At 41.2% G+C, this 14,262-nt stretch overlaps 1 protein-coding gene across 6 annotated transcripts in view; it reads left to right on the forward strand.

Moving 5' to 3' along the window:
- Nucleotides 1-1,150: 1,150 nt before the first annotated feature.
- The window catches only part of DOK7 (docking protein 7), a 57,979-nt gene continuing 44,867 nt past the window's right edge, over nucleotides 1,151-14,262 (forward strand). For 2 of the 6 annotated variants that reach the window (XM_040064812.2, XM_040064814.2), the window contains exons 1-4: nucleotides 1,151-1,267; nucleotides 1,395-1,440; nucleotides 3,529-3,759; nucleotides 7,533-7,733. In XM_040064812.2, coding sequence (XP_039920746.1) covers nucleotides 1,214-1,267; nucleotides 1,395-1,440; nucleotides 3,529-3,759; nucleotides 7,533-7,733 — 532 coding nt within the window. In that variant the 5' untranslated portion in view covers nucleotides 1,151-1,213. Of the gene's footprint in view, nucleotides 1,268-1,394; nucleotides 1,441-3,513; nucleotides 3,760-7,532; nucleotides 7,734-14,262 lie in introns of those variants that run through there. The other 4 variants (XM_040064811.2, XM_040064813.2, XM_058420689.1 and 1 more) reach the window with 3 other exon arrangements.

Genomic DNA, 14,262 nt, shown 5'->3' on the forward strand with positions numbered 1-14,262 from the left:
AAGGAGACGTCCAGGTTATGTGAGATGTCCTGACCTCTCACACCCTGACATCAGTCACATTCCTATGGGGCACTCCAGCATCTGCCTCCTGCCTTTCTGTTGAGCATTACCTCACGGAAACGAATTTTCCATATTTTTCACTTTAAGTGATTATTCCTTTGGTTAAAATGAAAACCAAACTCAAACGTACTAGTGAAATTTTAGCTCATATTTTTCCTAACTCTGTATTGAAACTGAATTAGAATGCAAAGCCAGTTGAACAAATACTCCTCTACCTCATTATGAAACACACTTAAAAGATGGTTTTATTAAATTGTATGTTATTCCATGCAAACTGACCGATTTAAAAGGAAGAAATAAATGCAAACATCTAAAGCCCCCCTCCTATTATGCTACTGAAAGAAAAATGTGCTGTAGTGCTGTTTAAAAAAAGCTGAAGAACTAATTACCATCAAATAAGATGCAGCAGGAGTATTTTTGGAATAATGGACTCTAATTAGTCCATTGCTCATAGAAATAAATCTGAGGACATCATTAACACATCTTATTCTATTAATTGTAGCTGTTTCGGGTTTGGTGTAAGCGGGTTGTTATCTCGTGACAGTTGCATTGCAAAGAGCAGGAAAAAAAGTGAGAAGGGTATTTTTATCTGGGCTAGTTGGCATTGTCTTCTGGGAGCCAAGGAGAGCTGTAATTATACTTTTGAAAAGTGAAAACTGGGCATTATAAGGAAGGTGCGGGAAGGGCGCGTTTTGGCGGGGCAGAGGCGGGCCCCGCTCCACGAAGCCAATCCGGTGCGGGCTTTGCGGCCGCCCGGGCGCGGGGCAGCCCCTGCGGTCAGCGGCAAAGTCCGGAGCCGGAGCGGGCCGGGGGTCGCGCCCGGAGCGGGTTCGCGGCTCTCCGGGTGCTCCGGCCCGCGCGTCGCGCTCTGAAACCCTGGGGGGAAAAAATAATAATAATAATAATAAAAATTAAAAAAAAAAAAAAAATCCAAGATCCCCCAACCCAGAAGTAAAACACATGAACAAAGAATCATTGAGATGGTCCGCAGACCCCCTTTCCCCGGGTGGCCGGTCGGGGGCCGGGCAGTGCCGCGCTGGCCGCCCGCCCGCGCGGGGCCCTCATAAAGCTATTTTGGAAGTGACCCCTCGGGCGGCCGGAGGTCGGGGCGGGCGCAGCGAGCCGGCGCAGCTGTCCGGAATCATGACTGAAGATGACGGATTCCGTGGTGGTGGAGGGTCACGTCAAGTTGAGAGACGGAAAAAAGGTCCCCGCTCCCGGCGCCCCTTCGGCCCGCGGGGGTCCCCGCCCGCCGCCCCCTTGCCCGGAGGGGAGAGAGCTCGCTCTCCCCTGCCCGGCCCCGGCTAACCCTGTCCTTTTGCCTCTCGTTGCAGTGGAAGAACAGGTGGCTGGTGCTGCGCAAGCCCTCGCCGGTGGCAGGTAAGAGGGCCCGGCGGTGGGGACGGGGCTCGGGGCCGCGGAGCTTGCCCGGCTCCCCGGGGCGAGCGCCCGCTGAGCCTTCGGCGTGGCCGTCCCAGAGCTGCGCTCCCCGGGAGCCGCGTCCGGCCTCGGGGCGAGCTCCCGCACTCGCTAAAACAACGGGAAAAGTGACTTTCCGAGGCAAAGCCGTTGGGTTTGGTGCCCGTTCCAAATGTACTTTTTTAAAAAAAGAAATTTTTTTTGGGGGGGAACTAATTTCTTCAGGGTGATTGCGGGCTGTATTAAAAAAAAAAAAAAAAAAAAAAAAAAAGCTGACATTGTAAGCTTGGTAGTTATTTTTGATCACTGTTTTGACAGAAAATATCACTTCAATTTAAAAATAAAATGACATTTTGAATTAAGGAAGGAAAAAAAAAAATAAGATCGTTTCTATGCTTCTGAAAGGGAAATTGAAAACGTTGCACAGAACCGATGTTTTACTGCTGCAGAGGGAAAAGTAGGCTTCAGGTTTCCCCATCTGTTCCCAACAGAGAAAACATTTGGGCCCAAAAGTATATATTTGTAGGGCTAAATGTTGCTTGCACGTAGAAAATGTGAATCTGCATTGCTGCAGAATGGATTATGGCAGCCTCTGGCTCTTGCTAGAAAGTCTGAAGGCTTCTAAGTAATTCTTTCTCACCTGAGTTACACTAATATTTTAGTATTTTAAATGCCTGTATCTCATCTAAATCTGTGATACTTCTCTGTGTGAAAGGGCATCGGTTAGTTGTAGAGCTAGTATATAGACCTGTGAACGTGGGCCTGTGTTTCTAATATGAGTCAGCCAGCTTTGGAGGGGGTAGATGGGGAAGCCTGACTGATAATATAGCTTATTCCTTAAAAATACTATTTTTATTCTAGCTAAATTATCCAGGTTTACTAAAAAAGTCCCTGGTGATTTGCTTTTCTTGGTATATAAACCATAGCCATTCTTCAGACACACAACTGTATTGCAGAATGTTTAAATACCATGGTTGCAGCTGTTTTTGCTAACAGGTGCACAAAGACAATTGGGGATCGGTGCAAAGCTCTGCATTAGTTAGCAGACAGTTCAGTCTTTCAGTAATTTTTCATCTCTATCTCTGTGGATGGAGATTTAGCCAGTCCCTTCCCCTTCTGAGAGCTGCAGGGCACCTTAGTGGGGCAGGGAGCAGCCTCCAGTATTTATAAAATGGTGCGTGGGGGGGGTCTTTGACTTTTGTGATTTGTAGCTCAGCTTAAGCTGTGGATGTTGCAGCTTTGATACTGACCGTTAATTTCATCTACATCTGAGTGCTGTGTGATAGGGAAAGAGTGCTGCTTTTTGTCATAAACGCAAAAGGTGGGAGAGGTCACTTCCCTTTTCTTTTGGGTTTGCTTGTGAAATGCTTGCTTTCCTCATGGGGCTGTGGTGCTTGAACTGGTTTCTTCCATTGCATAGTTACTGTGTAACAAACACCTCTAGGAAGGGGTTAATAGCAACTGGTGACACAAGCAAACACTAAAATAAATGAAAGAAGGTGTGGCACATAATGATTTTTAGCAATGGCTGCTGCGTAGCATTTAATTGGGAAACCTGAGCCATGCAGTCTGCTTGCTGTTTAATAGTTGGGTAATCTGTGAGCTACTGTAAGAATTTAGTTTGTGGTTCACTATGTTCTAATGAAAATACAGACAACAATAGCCTCTTGGTCTTTAGAGTCTGTAATGTGGACAGCTATCCTAGCATAGCTCCTAATGCTCAGAATGAATGAGTTAGTGCCCACCAGACTCAGGAGAGGATCTGAAATGTCACTGGACTTTGAATAAAATAGGGAAGATTTATTACTGGCTTCCTTATTTCTGAGCCTGCAGATTACCCTTGAAACATGCCTTCAATGTTTGCTTCCTGAAAACAAGGATGATAAACTACCTGGGGGTGGACTGGGAAAAGAAATCAGAGTTTTACATTGACTTGATGGAGGTGATCCTGCAGTTGTCTAAAGCTCCTTTGTATTGCAGCAGAGTGCTGAGAAATTTGTTATGGTCCGTGCTCTGCATCATCATCTCTGACAGTTTTGCTCCTTTTAGACTGTTTGCTCATGCTGGTGTACAAGGATAAATCTGAACGAGCGAAAGGGCACAAGGAGAGGAGCAGCATGACTTTAGAAGACATCTGTGGCTTGGATCCTGGGCTCTCCTATGAGGGCTTGAATCACACGCTTGCAATCATCTGTCTCTCCCAAGTTGTGATGCTGGGATTTGAGAACAAGGAAACAATGTACGCATGGGATGTACGAATACGCTACAGTTTGGGGGAAGGTAACCTTTGTCTTCTCACACTTTTTTTTTCCCACTCCCCTCCCCCACCCCCAGGGTAAAAAACCAAAGAAAAGTGAACCAAAAATGCAAATAAAATAGTACAGTTCAGGACAAGACTGTCACTCATTTCAGAGTGGAGAAACTGTTTTCCCCCTTAGATGTTAAAGCAGGTATCCCTTACAATAGGTTTTGACTGCAGTACCACCGAGTACTGATGGATAACTATGACAGCTCTTAACTTGGGGTTTTGATTTTGACACTGATGGTGTGTAGCTTTGAAACAAAGTGATCAAACTTCTATCTGGTCCTGCAACTTGATTCAGGGATTCTGGCAAAAGGACTCAGAGGGAGCGTGAATTAAGAGATGCAAAGTCCTGCGTTAGACTTTGCCAGCTCATGCCCAGTTTGCTGAGCTGCCTACTGGGTGTTGCATTGATGATTCTCATTGCTGCTAGCATGCCATTTCAGAACGAGACTTTTTGCAATGAGGAATGTCATCAGACACGTTCTTTCCAGCTAACTTCACTTTTCTCCATCCTATTTTATTTCATTGGTTAGCAAGCTGTAAAATGTGCCTTGGTGAACAAAGAGTAGTGTTGGCAATCCATAGTATCTGTCTTACGTTTGTTTAGTCATAACTAGGGAAGGAGGGTAGGTGTGAGGGAGACACACATTAGCAATCTTTATCATTTGTTACATATGCTCTGCCATCTGTTGGGTTTGTGGACTTGTTCCTTTGCAGTACATATGTAGAAAGATGGCCTGGGAATTTTACAGTAAAAATATGCAGAACTATCAGAAGTGCGATGTGTGGATGTACCTCTCAGGGCTACCAAATACAAAGCCTTGCATAACAGGAGAGGTTAGAGGGGTTGCTGAACAACAGAAGCATGAGTAGCTGGAGTGGTTGGTGCACTTGGATGGTACATTTCTATAATATTCCAGTCTTATTTATTTTTTTTAACTAGGTTTGGGATCTATATATAGCATAGACTTGTCCTAAAAGCTGAAGGAGTATTTGAATATGACAGAGTAGGTATGTATGCTTTTTATGGTATTGCACTGATATAGTGCTGGAGTAATCCCAATCTGGGTGTAGGGGTTATGGTTGGGATTGGAGGACGTGCAAAAGCAGAGAAGAATTTTTTTCAAGGAAAGCTGTGAATGAGGGAGGAATAGAGCCTACTGGATTATGATATGTGCAGCCATGGAATAAAGGTGAAGTGGGAAAGATTGTGTGTGTGTAAGTGAAGAAATGCAGAAGTAAGAAAACAAGTGTAATTGGTTGAACTGGCAATAATTTGCATAAAGTTAGTTGCAAAAAAGCTTCGAGGCAGGAGAATAAACCAAAACATTGAATTTTTTTTTCAGAGTTTTATCTTTTAGTGCATGTTCAATTAGGAGAACAAAGTCAGTGAGTCTCTAGTTTGAGTACACAGAAACAGAAGAGAGAAGATGTAGATGAAGAGAGGATAGTGACTGGTGTTCTTTCTTAAATTGTAGTAAGGGTGCCTTTGTGTGCCTTGAAAATAAGGTGGCTGGATGATAAAAATAGGCTATGGAGAGATGACCTCAGAGTCTGGGAAGCGCAAAAAAAAAAAGTGAAAGGAGCTGACTCTCTTCTTGAATGAGGACCACAGAATGGAGGCGTTCACACTGGAGTTCCCAGTGTTTTCTCTCAGTTTTTAGCAGATGAGGTAGATGTGATTCCTGGAATGTGCTTGGGCTCACAACTCATTTTGAGAAGTTAGCATGCTGCAGGTCAGTGCATAGCTGTGAAAAGGAAAAGATGGGCTGAAGAAAGTGATGGATTTAAATAGTACCGTTTCAGGGATATACTCAGCTCTGTTTCTTCGCAGTTTGTGGGGTGGTTTTTTTTTGTTTTTTTTTTTTTTTTTTTCCTCCCTTGTTTCTTTTTTTTTCATTGAGTAAGAGAAGTCAGTGGCTGGGGGGAATCTTGAAAAAAATTCCAATTTACCTAGAAAGCAGTGTATGGAAAAAGCTTCATTTTCAAATATACTTTTCCTTTTACTTCAGCTTTGTTCAGATTTGGGTATGCTGTATTTTGACAGTGGTATAGAATTTTGGGCTGGAGCTCTTTGTTATAAGCAACTGTTGTAACTTGCAACTGATTGTGTGAAGAGTGGGCTTCAATCCTCAGTTTTGAAGCAGAAAGAATCCTGATGCTGCTTCTCCCATGGTTTAATTGTCAGCAAAATACTGGGCAGAGTTAACTGAGCAGAGGAGTGCAAATGGCATTAAAGATTCCTTTCTGAGTGTTATTGATCATGATGGTTTTGCTGTCTTTCTCATAGCTTACGTTTAAGCAGGTTGCGTAACAACTGCGTGCCCAAAAGGGGACATGGTGTGACTATTGATTTGCTCCCTAGCAGTGCTGCTGGCAGAGCTGTGGTTAGTTAGATCTATCTCTGTCTCCTTGCACATTTCACTGGAATGACTTTGTGGCTAATTCTGCTGGAGCCTTAGGGAACTTAGCAAATGCATGTCATAGATGAGGAGTTGGCTTACAGCTCAGATCGTGACTAAGAATATAGCAAGCAGTTAGATGAGAAGCAGGACTCAGGCCCAGATGAAATTTGTGATGCTTGAAGAAGCATGGGCAAGAAACAGGGAAGAGTGGATGCAAGCACTGAGAGTACCTGGAGGTTACCCTGTAGACTTCATGGGGAGGGAGCTGTTAGTGTGACCTTTGATGTATAACCAAAAGCTAAATCTATATGCTGCTTGATAAATGCCACCAAAAACCTCCTCCAGAAATATAAGAGTCTCCATGCTTCTCTCTACCAGTGTTGTATTTTTATAATTCTTTTTTTGTTTGTTTGTTTGTTGTTGTTTTTTTTTTGTTTTGTTTTGTTTTGTTTTTTTTTGGGGGGGGTGTGTGTGTAATCACAATATGAAAGAAACTAGAGCAGTAGTGGAGGTCAAAACAATTATTTGAGTATCATATGCTTGCTCACTTAAATTGCTCCCTTTGAAACACGGAGATCTGAGCCCTTGAAGTGATCCCAATAACTTACTATTCAGAATGCAATAGCCCTGGAAGAGAAAATAGGAGACCAGCCTAGAACAACTACTTTAGGTAAGGATACTGCAATATGGATGGTACTGGAATTGGGATTTGAACTTATAATACACTTAGCTTCCTAGTAATTTTAAATGTCTTGGCATCTACCATCACCAACTCATGAAAGAATCACAAAGGTGGAAAAATGTAATTTTTCTCCTTTTAGTGGTAGGGAGGAAGTGAAGCAGTTTATTAAAGGGTGCAGATGAGTCAGTGATAGAGAGATTTGTTTAGTTCTTTGAGTCTTGGCTTTTGGGCTCCTTGAGCTTCATTTTATTTTCGTGCATGCATGTGGGAAAGGAGAGACACAGGTTAGAGGAGGAGACCGAAAGTAACCCATGTAATGATGCAAGGATGGAAGAGGTACGGGGAGTCTGAGCTGGATAATTGACTAATCCAAGATAGGGATTAGCCTGGAAGATTTAGGATAAATCAATGTAGCATTGCAACTTTAGTAATTTGTAGCATTAGGCAAAGATATGGTGGATTTTTTCCAATCCTAAACTGACATAATAGAGAATAATGGTGTTACAGCTACTCACGTGTGGCTGTGTGGGCTCCATGTAGATCTTTCGGCCAGCGTCTCATGGCGTGGGCAGGGTTTGGTCCCAGTGCCATTGCTGAACAGAATGGCTTTACAGAACACTTTACATATTCTGTAGTAATTTTTTTTTTCCTTATTTGATAGTTCATAGATTTCAAGTCTTTGTAGCCCCTGGCACAAAACTAGAGAGCGGGCCTGCTACCCTGCATTTCTGCAATGACATCCTTGTCCTTGTGAAAGACCTTCCTCCCAGTGTCATGGGGCAGTGGAAGCTCTCAGATCTGCGTCGTTACGGAGCTGTCCCGAATGGATTCATCTTTGAAGGGGGTACCAGGTGCGGCTTCTGTAAGTATAGATGGAACCTGTCTTCTAAATGTTGCTTGATGCCTTCTGCAGAAATGTAAATGCACACTCATTCCAAGTGGAGACTGCAGAACTAGCTGTGCTACTTTGTTGAACAGGCAGCCTCTTATCAGAGGGTCTGTTCTGAGTGGATTTCTGCTGGCTTCAGCCCTGGTGTTCAGGAGAAATGTGACTGTGTGCAGTCCTGCCTGAAAATTGGCTCTCCAGAAGATGTTTAGTCAAAAGCTGCTATTGAACACAGAACAAAAATAAGGTAATGAAATTTTATGGCTTGTGTTATGCAAGAGATAAGGTAAAATGGCTTAATGTTCATATTATTAAATTATGATTAATTATTTGGTTGTTTGCTGAGGGGAAAGCGATATGGAGATTTGAGGTTCCAGGCAGCATCAATGTTGTCATTGTGTAAATGCTAATTTCTAAATCCCACAGAGGACTTTTTTCTCCTAAGCATTAGAACAACTCTCTGGTCCCTTCCCTATTAGCAGCTTTGTAGCTATGGGGTGGAGCCATGTGATTTATGAGATCAAAATGAAAGTAAGCAAGTTGAAGCTAGTTTCTGTAGCCTAGTAGCTGAGATACACCTTTATATGGAGATAAATCTCTTGTTCCAATGGCCAGTTTAGGACGTCTCAAATTCTCACGTCAGATAAAATGTATGCAAGACCTGAAAAGGATAGTTAATTAATGCACATGTATAATAACATATTGTTAAGTTTATATTATTAAGGTTTTAATTTCATAAGGAGGATTTGAAGCCATGCTGCATTGATGATCTGTGAGCACAGGTGGGCATGCATATTTCCATGTGAAGTTGTTTTGGATGTGAAGTTGTTTGACTTGCATACTTTCTTCAATAAACAAAGTGAAAAATTAGAAGATTTCAGTGTTGATCCAAACCCAAATATATGCTTCCTGGGACTTGCATACTATTGCTCCGCAGGTAAATTCTGATTGCTATACTTCTGTGGAGTGGAAACCCAGGTTCCTGACCTCCTTCTGACCTGACAGAGGGGTGTGGCCAGGTGGGGATTGGTCTCTGCTCCCAGGCAACAAGGGACGTGAGAGGAAGTGGCTGTGCCAGAGGAGGTTGGGCTTTGAGAGAAGTTTCTACACAGGAGGGGTTGTCAAGCATTGACATGAGATGCCTGGAGAGGTGGTGAAATCAACATCGCTAAAGGTGTTTAAGAAATGACTGGACATGGCACTGAGTTGACATGGTGGTGTCCAGTCAAAGGTTGGACTCAATTATTTCAGGGTCTTTTCCAGCCTCAGCAGTTCTGTGAAATGAGGAACTGTAGGTGAAGGAACCTGAATTATTTGTGGCAGCTTTTCTTTTTTTTCCTCCCTTAAACTTACACTAGTTTCTGGTAAGAAACAGGAGGTCATCAGTAGCTCTCATGTGTGTACGCTTTTAAAAATATGAAATTATTTTTTTTTAAGGTTACAAATAAACAGAATTAGAAAGGTGCTTTGGAAAGGGTCCCACTACCTTGTGGATCATTCTTAAGAGATGTGTGTGTTGGTAGCTGAGACTTTTCAGTTGCCATGAAAGGGTAGTTTTGCCTTTCCCCTGCATGTGTGCATTCAAAGAGAAGAACAGCACAGTCAATTTAGTACAAAATAGCCTGCCACAGTTGGAAACTCTTTACAAGTTCAAGCTGATCTTGTTGAAGGAGTTGTTGCCCTTAACTAAGCAGTCAAACATATCTCCAGGCATAACAACATTTAAATGTGTTTAGTCTAAACACTTGATTTAATATTGCCACTATAAGAAAAGGCTTTTTGGAAACAGAACCTAAAGAAAAAATGACTCTGGTTATTCTTGTAAGAAGTGTATTGGTGAAGAGAAAGACTATCTTTTTCAGATATCTTTTACTTCAGTCCTCTGGAAATCTTGAGGCAAACAAGTAGTGTTCAGGGAAAAAATTGATATGTTATTACAGAAGTTGTTTTAATTCCTAAACAGAAGCACTCTCCATTACCTTGTCATGTAAGTGTAGTATAATAATTATGCAGATTGTATTATTAATATTACTTTCCTACAGGTTAAACCATATCTTTGCTCACGTTCATCCTGTGGCATTCTGAATGCAGTGGGTTAGTGAATTTAAGGTTTAAATATCACTGTAATAAATACCTAATTAAAATGAACCAATAATCTGGTGGTTTGATTGCCTCTCCTCTCCACAGTAAAAGACATGAGGCCCCAAACTGAAGCAGAGCTTTTTTTGGGTGTATCTGTGGTAGAGCTGAGGGCTAAAAGGATATGAATATGTTTTAGCTTTCTTGCATCCTCACAAAAGTTTTTATAAATATAAAATACTTAATTATGTTTTTTTTCTTAGTACAGGTTTCATTCAACTCCAAAGGCTTTGGTACTCAGTCCAGAAAAAGGGAAACCATCTGAGATAATGCTGAGATTTCAAACATTAAATCTAGATGCATTTTCAAGGTGTTTCACAGTAGTTTATTCATAAATAGGAAGCAGAGCATTTACATTCTGAATTTGTCTTGCTCTTTACATCACAATTGTACTGCTAGAGATCAAAAATTAATTTTTTCTGCTTCTGAAAGCTACAAATCATTGTAATAAATCATCTGAGACTCCATTTTCTTCATGCAGAAAAGCCAATTCTTTATTCCCATAACTTATTTTTATACAGTTTTCACAGACCTCGTGTGCAACACCTATTGGTTGGTAGTTTTCTTACTACTTCATTTACTGGTCAGAAGGTGATTTGTGTGTATGTGCTAAGATTCACGTTGTTTGCGTTTTTCCTTTGTGGGTTCTCATGGAACAGATCTAATATTTATGCAGGTGCACTTGTGTTTCTCCCCAGGACCAGGTTGTTGTGTTAATGAACTCTTCATACCCAAGATTGATTTTGTGTGGGAACTTGGAAGTTAGCTGCACTTAGAAGAAGTGACAGGCCACCTTTGGCAATTTAGCAGAGCAAGGCCTGATTTCATAAGACCTTTCTTTTGTAACATCTTTTACCTGTCTGCAACATCAATAAGTTATTTTCTGGGCCAAAATTTTCTCTCTGTGGCTGAAGCTTAGTCACACGTCGTTTGCAAAAAAGCAGGTTGTCTTGCCCTAGCAGTCAATTAAGAGGTTTACATGGAATAACAGGCTGGAAAAAAGGAGATTCTCACTCTCCCAAGTTCCCAGCTCAATTAGCATGCACCGGTTAAAACGACCAGTTGCTGGAACATCTTCACTTGGAGGTCAGTGTGAAAAAATTCAAGTAGGGTAATAGAAGGGCACATTAACACCATGAGAATTCAGGCTCTCCAACGTTCAAGTGCTTCAGGATTAGCTGCCAGAGCCTGGTTTAAAGCTGCCTCGTATTTTCTGACAGCATCTCCTTGAAGAAAGGAACTTGTAGGACCATTAATGCCCTTTGAAAGAGCAAATACTAATTGCAGGATAAGCAGGAGTATTTCTGTGATCATTTTGGTATTTTGATAAAATTGGGTACTTCTTGCTTCTTTCCTTTCTTTCTTCCCCTCCTGCATTTTTTTGAAATTTAGAAGAAGTGGGGGAATTTAAACTGGGGCGAGATCTGGAATTTTTTGAAAAATCCTGGGTAGCATAGATTAAAACTTTTGTTTATATACAGATATTCTGTGCTGTCTCCTACTTAAGCCTACTGCAGACAACCAACATTCTTTGTTTATCTACTTCTAGTTGTCATGCCCATGTCTTAGTTGGCAATAATAGGAATACTCGGTCATTTTCCCCAGAGAGAAGAGCAGTGTGAAATACCCTCTGAAGGGGGCTGCTCAAGGCCAGGGTTGGGATGTACATAGCTGATTGCCATGGAATGAGCTGCTGTGCTCCCTACCTGGCCTGCAGCTAAAAGACTTCAGCCTCTAGGATTGTCTGGCACCTGTAGGAGTAGTAATTAATGGAAAGGCCTGACTCTTCCTCCCTGCTTTCACACGCACTACAGAGATTGAAGTAATTCTTGGCTGTTGTCTGTTTTGAAAGTGTGTTTGCCGATGGGTTTGCTTTTTTAATACGATGAGTTATAATTATTATTGGCAAGATTAAGTAGTACTTGGAAGTTTAATGAAATTGGCGGTTTGTCCTGAATGTCTGAGGGACTGTACAATGCTATACTGCTGATTGCCGTAGAGGACTGGCTGAGTGCCTCAGTCTTGTGCAAGTGGTTGGAGGCTGCTTTTCACTGAGTCTCATAGCCCATGGAGAGAGCTGAGTGAGCCCTTCACTCTGGGGAACAGCTGCATGGTATTATACAGTGATGCATACCACGCATTCTTTGGCTTCTAAATGCCTGCGCACCAAACCTGTTCCAACACATGACTAGGATATGTAATTTCCAGTAGTGAATTTCTCAGTTTTCTCAAGAAAGTAGAAAAGAAATGTAATAGCTTGATTGTGCTTCAGTTAAGCCCTACCTACTCATTCATCTCACTTGATGTTTTTTCGCAAGGACACTCAGACTTCTTCCTTCCTTTGCAATCTAGTTCTGCCTACTAAAACTAGAAAGAAAATGTTTCCTCTGAGTGTCAGTCAGCAATTAAGTTGCTCATATGAATAACAGAATCTACAAAGAAATTACTGTACTTTTATGTTGGATTTGTATCCACACACATATCCACGTGGACATTCACTCTTTGCACTGGTTATATAAAGGTCATCACATTTGGTTTTAGGATTTCCAAATGACTGGTAGTTATTTGCAGAAAAAAAAAAAATCCTTTGAGTTGAGCAGCCAGCTCACATGCACACATTTACTTTCTTTGTTTTTATTGAAATCAAAGGCTTGTAGAGTGTCTTAGGAGTTTAAGTAACTCTTGAAAAAGGTTATAAAAGAACAAAGTGGTCCAGGTGTACTCTTTATGTACAGAAATATTTGAAGAATTTTTTTTTTTTTTTCCCCCCCCGAGTGGCAACAGGGAGTTGTAGGATTCTGCTGAATTATCAAGACATATGGTATATCATTGTGTTTGAGACCTGAACATCCTCTGCTATGTTATGTCAATATCCTGCTTGCTTATGGTGCCTGGAATGTGAAGGTTATGTTCCTGTGGACTCTCTGTTCAGGGGGGAGAGCTCAGCTCAAAGAAAAAGCTGAATTTCAAATAATTTCTGAATACATTGCACTCAGGATTTTTTTTTTATCCTACTGCAATGTTCTCTGACTTTGGCATCTCCTGGGGAAGAAAAATGGGGCAAGACCACAAGCAAGTCACCAGCAGAAACTTTCACATCTCCCAGGGTGTGTGATTAGTGTTGTAGTCACCTGGATGGCCTCTGATCCTGAGCCAGGGTGTGTTCATGTTTCTTTGGCTGAAGAATTCTTGATAGGTGAGATCTGAAGAAATACAAATGTGGTGGAGTGACAAATCAAGTTATGAAGATGCCTCTAACAATGTTGTCTTGAATAGACTTAAGCAGAACTGGGAAAAACTTTTATGTGACATAATTTGAGAATGACAAAAGAGTGTGGACCAGAATATGTTTTTCCTAGAGAGGTTAGTTTACAGCTTGCTGGTTATACCTAATTTACCCAAATAGGTATTGTGGTTTGTGGTCCACTTTCTATTATCCATTTTGTTTGAATCCCACAGCCCTTTGTCAAGCTGTCAAAAGTGCATCCATTGCTTTAAGTGAAATGTGAGTATCCTGTTGGATGTGACAGGGTATATGTTTGGAAGGTGATAGGGATGCTGTCATTCTGGTCAAGATCAGCTCTGCTTCTTTGAGTAAAATTGGAAAAAATACATACACAACTCAGAATAGGGTAGAGACATGCAGAAGTCAAATATATGTCCGCTTTGGGGGCCTGAGTCACAAGGACAGTAATGTACAAGATCCTTCTGCAGGTCTAATATTTGATACAGGCATTTTCTAATATACTTGGCTCTGGTGAAGTGGCAGCACTTCTTCAAGTCTGTATACTAATTAAATTTTACTTTTTGTCTGGTATTGAAGTTTTATTTCCTTGAAATTGATGGTTACTGAGGTAGCCTTTTGTCTGATGCTTTAAGTTTGTTTTTTTTCCATCTGATATGATTTATATTTGGACTAACAATTTATAAAATGTTCTGTAGAACCCTTATGGTCATTTGTGTTGTTCGTTTAGGCATGTGTCATGGAGCTCATAACTTGTTTGTTTATTTAGTGATTCTTATTCTAATTTTGCTTGGGGCTATTCTTAATGAATGGAAAGCAAATATCAGAATAGAGCAAAGGGTAAAGATCTGATGACAACCTGTGGAGTTGTGTTACGTTCTGTTAATAATAGACACATAGGACTTAGTCTAGGAGAATTTATACTACAATCCAGCAATATAACCAAATTCTAATTCGTTGGTATATAAAAAGTTTCTCTTGCTTAAAAGTAGAATTAAGTTGGTTCATTCTTTTGGAGCTATCTTAAGTACCACTGACACTTCCTGCATAGCTAAGTTTGACCTACAAAATTTTGGGGGTAAATAAGAATAAAAGATTTGGACAGCTGTTTAGAGTAAGGTA

Source organism: Hirundo rustica, chromosome 5 (assembly GCF_015227805.2).
Source record: "Hirundo rustica isolate bHirRus1 chromosome 5, bHirRus1.pri.v3, whole genome shotgun sequence".
Lineage (NCBI taxonomy): Eukaryota > Metazoa > Chordata > Aves > Passeriformes > Hirundinidae > Hirundo > Hirundo rustica.